The 10232-nt window shown below is 36.3% G+C and overlaps 1 protein-coding gene across 1 annotated transcript in view; it reads right to left on the minus strand.

The window, feature by feature from the left end:
* Window positions 1-10232, minus strand: part of LOC107658331 (NACHT and WD repeat domain-containing protein 2-like) — a 47987-nt gene that overhangs the window by 15836 nt on the left and 21919 nt on the right. Inside the window, exon 4 of the mRNA XM_016446848.1 lies at window positions 412-501. Within this exon, the coding sequence (XP_016302334.1) occupies window positions 412-501 (90 nt within the window). The remainder of the gene's footprint in view (window positions 1-411; window positions 502-10232) is intronic.

A 10232-nucleotide genomic window follows, 5' to 3' on the forward strand; every position in this document is an offset into this window, starting at 1 on the left:
GCTGTGACTTGACTGGACTCAGGAAGATCAGCTGTGACTTGACTTGCCTCATGACGATCAGCTGTGATTTGACTTGATTCATGATGATCAACTGTGACTTGACTTGACCCATGAAGAATAACTGTGACTTGACTTGGTTCATGAAGATCAGCTGTTATTAATACAGTTCCGTGAGATTTTCCATTGACTTTTCCAAGTCATGCCTAGAAATTTGAAAGTTCCTAATATTTCCATGACCACAAGAACTCGATGTAGAGGGATGTCAAAAGGAGTCCAATTTACCAGAGTTTACCCAACAGTACAAATGACTCTTTGCTTGAACAGGGAAAGAGAAAGCAGACACCACACTGTTACTGAAGTAATATTTTAAGAAGTGTTTGTCTCCTCCAAGATCCGTGTGTCTAGTCCCGCCTCCACCGCCGCATCCAAAATCATCTCAAACTCAGCCGACTCCACCTCCCCTGGGACCCGAATACTGCCGTACTTCTCTCCAATGAGCCCCTGGGAAAGAGGGAGAAACTTTATTTACACCTTAATCTTATCACAGCGTATCATAAAAGCAGAAATAAATAAAGAGGAGGAGAGAAACACAAAGGGCTGTTACACTGCGCATAACCTTGATTATTGTGTTTTAAAATCTAGACTAAGGCCACTTTTAACCCTGGGTAAATCAGCAGTTTACACTCATAATTTTGAAGCTTAGCACTGCTTTAAACCCTGGTTTATGAAAACCTCTAATCTTTTGCGGTTCCTGTCACAAGCGATATTCTGCTTTGCATATTATGAGGTCGATAACATTGAGTGGATATTGCAAACTGACCTCATAAATATGCAAATAAGAACATTAACCCAGAGTTTACAAGTGAACAGTATTAAGATTAATTATTAAGACAGGATAAAGTGTGAACGGTGTGAAACCAGGGTTAATAATTTCAAATGTGATATGTCAAAATGATCAATTAAGACTTATTAACAGGGTTTATACAAAGAAAAAACTGAATTCGAAAGCTACAGAAAATAAAACAGTCCACATGCCATTTAACATTGCAAGTTTGTAATGAATTCACAAAAATACAGTAAAGGCTGTTAGCTTTAGAGCATCCCACTGCCAACCTTTATGTCTTTTCCAAGCTATTTAGCTACTCCTGCGTGACTGTTGTCCGTGCCACTGAGATTAGAAAGCCAATTCGCTACGTTTGCCAGTGTCATTGTGTCCACGAGCCCATAGCCGCCAGTGACAGAGCATTCAAATTGTGTTGGATAAGCCTATAGACTAATGATCTGGCCCTTCTTCAAAAACATATACATTAGAGACTTGCAGGAGATGAGACAGGGGTTGTGGGATATCATGGTCTCTGATTAAAGAGGAGTAGCAGAATCCAAAGAGAAAATCTTCTCCTTGGCTTATATCTCTACTGAAATTGTAGGTTTCCTACAGGAAAAATGTGACAGTGGTGCTGTGAGATGATTTATGTGACAGCTAATTCAGTATTTTTTAATGGCTACTGGGATGAACTTTTAATGCTTTGCTTACCTGACCTTTACATCACTGTGCATCTATCTGTCTCGCTCTTCCTCTGTAATTTTAGCTTATACATTCTCTCTTTTTTTTCCAACTCCTTCCTACACAGAAAAAGATACATTATTCCTGTGAGCTTTATTGCTCTAGTGTTTAGTGCACAGTACTGAGGAGTATTAGGACTATGAAACTCTGCCAACTAGATTAAGAATGAGGGTGATGAGCCAAAACCCAACTCTCTCTCCCTCGCCTTCTGCTTCTTCATGCTTTTCTTATAAGTAAAGGTGATATGATAAAAAAAAATAAAAAATCTTAACCTTCATAATACATTCAAAATCATTTTTTTTAAACTAAAACCACATTGTATTTGTGGTTGCAACTCTCAATCAATGTGCAAAACATCAGTGTTGGATGTTACAGTGTTATTACTGTTATTACTACATTTAACCCTTTTAATTAAAAAAACTGAGGAATTCTTTGAATTTTTCTCATGAACTACATGACTCTACACTGTGATGCAAGAAAAAGACCTTTTGCAATATCCATTCAAATTTTATATGAGAATTACTAGGATCAGCTCCACTGAAATCATTTGATTAATTAAGGAACAGTCCACCCAAAAATGACAATTCTTCTATAGGCTAGCATTACAAAAAAAAAAAAAAACATTAAAAAATTAAAAGAAATTAAAGCATATTTGGTTTAACTATCCCTTTAAATTTCTCAAAAACAGCCCACATTTTTTTAAACCTACATATTCTATTTCTAACAAAACAAGATCAGAGCAACATCAATATTACTCTCATACATTTTTAAACTAAATATATTCATTTAACACAAAAGTGGTGTAAATCGTGTGTACTCAGAAGAACCTGTAACCCCAAACCATTACAACCTTAGCAGGCAACACTAAAGAAATCTATAAATATTAAAAACAGCTTTGCAAAGCCATTATTGATTTCCTCTGATAGATGTGTGTGCATGTCTGTGTGTGTGTGTGCAAATTTCACATAATCACACACATCCTGAGCACCAGAATGAAACCCTGAAAAGGAAAAAAGCTAGGTATCATCCAGCTCATTCATACACGCTGTTCAGCCTCCAGCAACTCTAAACATGTCAGAAAATCATTTGGTTCCAATTTCAGTCTTCTCAATTTCATGAAATCTCATCACATTGGGTATGGAAGATGAGCTACACTTTACAATTCACCCGATGTAACTCTGAATCTTTTTGACCCGTAATACTTTTTTTTTTTTGTGAAAAAAAAACATTTTTGTGAAGATCCTCCTCCACCAATCTTTGAGGTTTTAACCAGTTGTGAAAATAGCTACAAAATATATAGTCTACAAAATATAAAAAAATATATATGTTGAATAATTGAAAGGAGGTTTCCACTGATGTCTTTGTCACAGCCTCAGACAGTGGATAACAGGAATAGAGAGACTGTGAAAAACTGGTCAGACGAGTGTTAGGGTGTCAGTGTGGAAATACGTCCCCTTGGCAATTGAGACACACACACTCACAAAAACACATAAGACGTACATCTGTCTCATGTTTTATCACGCGGGGCTCAGAGACACCTCCGCTGCCATGAAATCTGCTGCTGCTGAGGATACACACTATTATCTACACCCTCGGGGCGTGAAGAACAACAAGGTGTGTGTAAGAGAGAAATAGAGAGCGAGGCTGTAAAATGACCCTATAGTACAATCTGTGTTGCTATACTGTTCCTCTGAGATGGTTTGCTTGGTCTACTTACAGATAAGCCAGTGTTTTTCCTTAAGCATGGACAAAACAAGAGTATATAGTACAGTATATTCTGTATGTGTAGCCCCTAAACATTCAGTTCCATGTGAAACCAAGCACTCTGGACTGTGTGCTGTGAGACACAGTCCCTTGATACCGTGCCACACTTTGATGACACATGAACAGGTACTAGAATAAACAGACACTTTGAAGTCATATTAGGAGTGTGTATCATAGCGCCTTCATTTTCTCATCCACTCCTTTGTTGTTCTGCAGCTGTTACTGTTCTCTTGTTTCTTCCCTTCTAGCTCTTTCTGCCCATCTCTCTCTCTGTCTCTGTCTCTGCCCCAGGCTGTGTGACAGTGAGTTTCAGCTGCTGTCTCCTCTTGCAAGTGCTTTGATGTCTGTCTTACTGTTACTGTTCTAGGAAACCATAACCTCAGAGCATTGTGGGAAGTGGAGAGTGTGGGGAGTGTTGTTCAGAATTAATTCATCTTTGAGGAATGTCAAGTTCATTGTTTAGGATTGTTTTTCTTTTTGAGACTTGGGGCTCAAATGCAATTTTACAATGAAATGAAGCACAGTGGAAAGACATGGGAGGTCCATGTTAATTAAATTCTCCTACTTTTTTATATTTTTGATGTACACTATCATTCAGAAGTTTGGTAAGATCTCTTATGCATATCTAGGCTGCATTTATTTGATAAAAAACAATACAGTAAAATCAGTCAAATCAATTTGAAATGGTTAAATATTACTACAATTTAAAATAACTGTTTTCTGTTTTAATATACTTCAAAATGTAATTTATTACTGTTATGGCAAAGCTAGGTTTTCTCCACAACTCCAGTCTTTATTGTCACATGATCCTTCAGACGTACTGTATGCTGATTTGTTGTCCAAGAAACATTTTGTATTATTATCATCAATGTTGAAAACAGTTTTGCTTCTTCAAAAGAAAAGCATTGTTTTGAAACAGAAATCATTTGTTACGTGATAATGATCTTTACTGTCTCTTTTGATCAATTACATACATCCTTCCTGAATAAAACTTAATAATCCTTCCTGAATAATTACTGACCCCAAATGTTTGTAGTGTAACAAAAATAGTGTATATATTTGCAGTGTTGGGAAGGTTACTTTGGAAATGTAATAGGTTACAGATTACAAGTTACCCTATTCAAAATGCAATTAGTAGTGTAACTATTTCAATTACTTTATTAAAGTAATGTAACAGATTACATTTGATTACCTTTTAATTACTTTTACTAAGTTTCTAACGAATGTTCCCAGATGTTAATCGATTTCAAACATTTAAAGCCGGCAGGGTTAACCTTACAGTAGTACTCAACACTGATTACTGTCAGACTTCAAAATTCATTTGAATTTTGAATACAGACTTCATTTGAATTAAGATTATAGTAATTTAATTTGAAAGCAGTCACCACAAAATCAGACTTTAACACCTCTGTTTACTTTGAGATCTTTCTGAGGTTAAATACAAATTTAAAATAATAAGAAATAGTTTAATAGCTGTGATACTGTTTTTGAAATCAAATCTTTGCATAGCTATAACAGGAAACATTGGCATCTAACAATGCCTTTGGAAAAAACAGTTCATTTTAAAAAGTAAAGCATATACATAAAACAGTTATTGAATAAGCATGTGTCCTATATAAACTCCTGAAACATTGGTGTCTCATATTTTAGAGTGGTCAATCAAAAACAGGCAAAACAAAACATTTTATTCAACATATCCTAGCTTTTTACAGCAAATATTCAGATGTAACCCGCTTTGTAATTGAATAATTAAATTTATTTTTATTTTTTTAGATTTATTTTTTGGCATTTTCGCCTTTATTACAATAGGACAGATCAAAACTGACAGGAAGTGAAGTGGGAGAGAGATAGGGGATCAGGAAAGGTCCTCAAGTCGGGATTCGAACTCAGGACGCCCGTAGCATGTAGCTATCAGTGCCGACATCGTTAAATGTTTTCACAAGTAACTAATTTATTTAACCATTTTTTTTCCCAGTAACTATAATGGATTACAGTTACATTTATTTTGTAATTGAATTGCGTAATGTTGTTACATGTAACTAGTTACTCCCCAACACTGTATATTTGTGATAATGAGGCTAAAAAAGCTAACAAACTCAAAATGAATGTAGATGATATAGACCGTACTTTAAAATCTAATTTCCGTTTAAATGCTACCAGTCTCAGCAGCCCTGCAGTCTGTTTTCATATTAATCTGAGTGTTTCTCTCAATCTCTCTCTATTTTACATTTCTACCCATCTCTGCCTGTCACACTTAGATTAAACAATTCCAATCTGCCTAGAGACCTTCTCTGGAGACACACCAGCACATGCAACCCAGAACTGTCAGCCGCAAACCCGCTCACACTCGCACTATCTCTGTCGTGCTCTGATCAAAGCCTCATTTTGACTCTAAAATAGACCCAAATACATGTATCTCCATGCAATGACACGACACAGCACAACATCACTGAACTTCACGGAGGAAATCCCACATATAGATCAAACACTCACAGAGCTCCAAGTGTGTCAGGGCTTGCTTGTACTTGCACTCCAAACCATCAGGTCCAAAGGGATTGGTCTTTGAACTCAAGTCTGCTTTGGGCTGTCCAAAGGGGTTTAAGGGGAATACTGTTTTTTTTCTCTACAAACTGACCTCCATTCTTTCTCTTGTGAGATAATGAAGTGCTCTTTGGGAAAAGCCAGCACAGTTTCTAGGAAACTTCTCACTAACTACTGAAAGTGCATAAGTCAGAAAGACTTACCCATATGTCTCTCTGGCAAAGGAGATTAGTTTAGCTAATTTTAGCTAGACCACTGAGAAAAGTGGCCTGGATCTTTCCCGGTCTACTTAAAGGTGAAGTGTGTAATTTTTCAGTGTAACATACTTTCTCCTATTCCAACGTAAGCAGTTACAGATGTAAGAAGCTATTTGTAGGTTGATTTTTGGCAAAACCTTTAAAAAGAGAGAAATTGACAAGACATATAATCAAATAACATTAGAACTGACTTGGTCTCCAAATTAGAAACTTGTGAACACCACAAGCCTTTAGGTCTGTTTGAATGTAAATTATACACTAAACATTCAATTTCTGAAAGAAATGCATTAAGATGCATTAAGCAGATCAATGGTGACAGCCAAGACTTTTACATTGTTAGGGTGACTTCTGTTTCAAATAAATGCTGTTCTCTTAAAAGAATCCAGACAAAAATGCAGCACCGTTTCCACAAAAATATTAAGCAGCACAACACACTGATAATGATTGTTGCTTGAGCACCAAATCAGCATCTTAGAATGATCTAAGTGGCTGTTGAAAATGCAGCTTTCTCATGACAGGAGTAGATTATGCTTTAAATACATTGAACATGAAACAGTTGTAATAAATTGTAATAATATTTCACAATATAACTGTTTTCACTCTATTTTTGATCAAATAAATGAAACCTTGTTGAACATAGACTTCTTACAATCTTACAGACCCCGAACCTTTAATCAGTAATGTATAACTAACGTCTTGACATAAAACATATATTAAATTACAAATATATTAAAAATGAAATGTCCTGCAACAGGCATAATAAACAGAGATAACAAATAGAACATGTTTGGCCAATGACAGACAGTGGAAAGCTTTTTAAAAAAAAAACAACAACAAAAAAACAGTTATTGTATTATTACATGCATCATCTTTGACAAGAAGCCTGACCAAGAGCTCACATGAGCACTATTTTTAACAAGAAAAAAAAAAAACATACTCTTTTCATTTTACGTTCCGAAAATGCGTGCTTTGAATACCACAGCACAACCTGACAGCTAATGCTAATGCAGGAAAGAGAAAGGCTAATAGGGTGAAAGTAGTCTCTGCCCTACATGGATGGAGGTCATACACTTCATATCATTTACAAAGAGAGAAAGAGAATGAGAGAGAGATGAGGGTGAGAGGACGAGGACAGAGAGGAGGATTAAGTGAAAGAGTAGACACACAAATCAGAGTGAAAGACGAGGTGAAATGGACACTAGAGCACTGAATATAGAGGTGAAGGTGGGAGACAGATGGAGGTGTGAAGTGGAAGAGAGAGATGAAGATAGAAACCTCTTGAAGGATGAGAGCGAGAGAGAAGAGATGGTTGAGAAGACAATAAAAGATTGGTTCAAGGGCAAAAGATAGTCAGGACTTGGTTTGGGAAATAAAGCAGACTGAAAGAAATCCAAAGAATGTAAGCAAACTAGGTTAAAAATGTGATTTGCCACCCATGTAAAACTCACTGCCACAATACCAGAGGGGTATGGGTACTTGTCTGAGGCCCTGAAACCACATATGCGGGTAGGCAAAAAGACACATAATCACATCGTATATGTACTATATACACTAGCCATCATGAATATGCCACCAATAGCAGTGAACCGCCACCTATTTGCCACACACTCACTCAAAATATGATGTTTATGGGATGTGTTGTGAGAAAGCAAAACATACACAATCTTGTTAACACCAACACAAATGTTGGCCACAAAAATTCAATCGATTAAAAGTTAGCTAATTTATAGCACATTTTCCTGTAATTAATAGTGATTAATTGTATATTAATATATTTATATTGTTATAATTTCACATTGAACACTTTTTGTAGAAACAACATAAAGATGGTATATATTAAACAGGTGTTTAATGGCATCTTTTTACTAAGTAGCCTAACGAAGACCACTATCACTGATACCATTACTGCTACTGATGTCTCTTTTAAATGCATTTCCTCTCAATTTTTGCCCATAATTATAGCCTTTCAACATTACAGAATAATTGAAAGCCATTACTTTTAACATTTAATAGGCTTTGAAAAATAACTTTGAAAAAACTTTTAATTTAAGTGAACTTTTACATTTTAAATAAATAAATAAATAAGTGAACCTATACATTGAATATAGATTAATCTTTACTCGAGCTTCAAAAGTTAATCAGCAAAGAGCAGTGAAGGATTTTTTCCTCCTCTTTTGTTCTTTGATTTACATCAATGACAGACTGTAGCAAGCAGCCCGGTGATTTTAAAACATGATGCACATTACGCAGATCTGACACACACATCTGATTTTCTCCCAACTCTTTATGATCATTTAGGACATCTTAACTCATTTAAGTTTGTGTTTATGAGGTCACCCGCCAAAACCAGCATTTTGAACATTTTGTGTAGTCTGAAGCAGCTGACTACACAAAATGTCTGAAGCAGCTTTCTGCGCACACATGTCAGATGCATGTGTTCACAGAAAGCTGCTTCACAGACAGTAAGCCAGTACCAAATTAAGTTCTCTTTTGCATCTTATTGTGGTTGATAGCGTGTTCATAAAGTCTACTGTAACGCTAACCAAAGGATGCCAGGAAATAAAAAAGGATGCTAAGTTATTTGCATTACATATTAAAAAAATTATAAAAATAATAATCACATCATTAACATGTTCATTTTGACAGTCCTAATTAAATTAAAATATTTATTGCACCAAAGATTTGTCTTAGTGTGAATAGGCCTTTGCAGTGTTGCACCTGCTCTCCTTATCCTTTTTATTTGATTCCTTTCCCACTTTTTTCCCGCTTCCGCAAAAAGTGATGCATACAGTTTAAAATAAAGGTGTTCACATTAATCATTGTTAATTTCAGTAAGATTCTACACAATCTGGAATTTCGCATGAGGGTAAAAAATTGTCAAGTTGGCTATGCAAATTCACCACGTTAACCAACAGAAAGCTGATTGGTTTTAAAGTGAACTCTGAGCTTGGTTTCATTGAATGTATGAAACTGTATGTAACATGCATCAGTTACATACAACTTCATACATTGCTACGATAATGACAATAGACAATGGGCCTTTACAAATGATTCATTGAATTTACACATTTTTTTAAGGTAAGTGGTTGCAATCAGTTTATTTTAGCTACATTTAAATGAACAAATTTAGCTGACTAACTTTCAACATATTTTTTTTGTAATTAAATGTAGCTAAAATAAATTGTTTACAACCACTTACCTTAAAAAAATGTAGTATAATTTTTTTCAGTGTACAAGTGGTCACAAGAGATACATTTGAAATGCATGTTAATACCATGTGGAACAGGACCTTAGTGAGCATAACTAATGTAAGTGTAAGAACTAGAAATGTTCTCTGTTCAACGGCTCTCACACACACCACTTCACCTCACACTTAACTTTTCCACACACACACACACACACACACACACACACACACGCACGCACGCACGCACGCGCACACACACACACACACACACACACACACTGCCTCACCTCAAACATTGCTCTCTGACTCCAATTAGATCCCAATCCTCCTGCCCAGATTGCTCATTTACATTTTAATAATTTAAAATCAATCTCCCTCCACACCTGAGAACTGATTCTGAACCCTCAGCACACACACACACACACACACACACACACACACACACACAGAGAGATGAGTGTGTGATCATGTGATGTGTGAATATATATAATATATATTTTCACTGATCTGTTAGTAACCCACCTGGTACTCTCAAATGTGTGTGTGTGTGCTTCACTTGCTTCACTTCACTCATCTCCTGCAACATCAGCCATCAAACCAGACCCTTCCTCATGCCATGCTGACAGATGTGAAAGTCATTTTGTTATGTGTGTGTGAGTGAGCAAGCCACAGAGGCACAATGAGCTCCATCCTGCGAGTGAACTCAAGTGCTTCGCTCCCATATGGGTGCTACATGGTGTCTGTCAGCCTGCTATCACTGACTAGAGAGACATCATACCCAACTCTCCCCTCAAACAAGAACATAACACCAGCCCAACTCTGCTTTACTGCTCCTCTCAGATTCCTCCCAGACTCCTTTCATGTCATGACACTGTTTGTCATGTGCTGTGCTGCAGTTACTTCTGAGGTGTGAGACATA

This window comes from Sinocyclocheilus anshuiensis, unplaced genomic scaffold, assembly GCF_001515605.1.
Source record: "Sinocyclocheilus anshuiensis isolate Anshui unplaced genomic scaffold, SAMN03320099.WGS_v1.1 scaffold69, whole genome shotgun sequence".
Lineage (NCBI taxonomy): Eukaryota > Metazoa > Chordata > Actinopteri > Cypriniformes > Cyprinidae > Sinocyclocheilus > Sinocyclocheilus anshuiensis.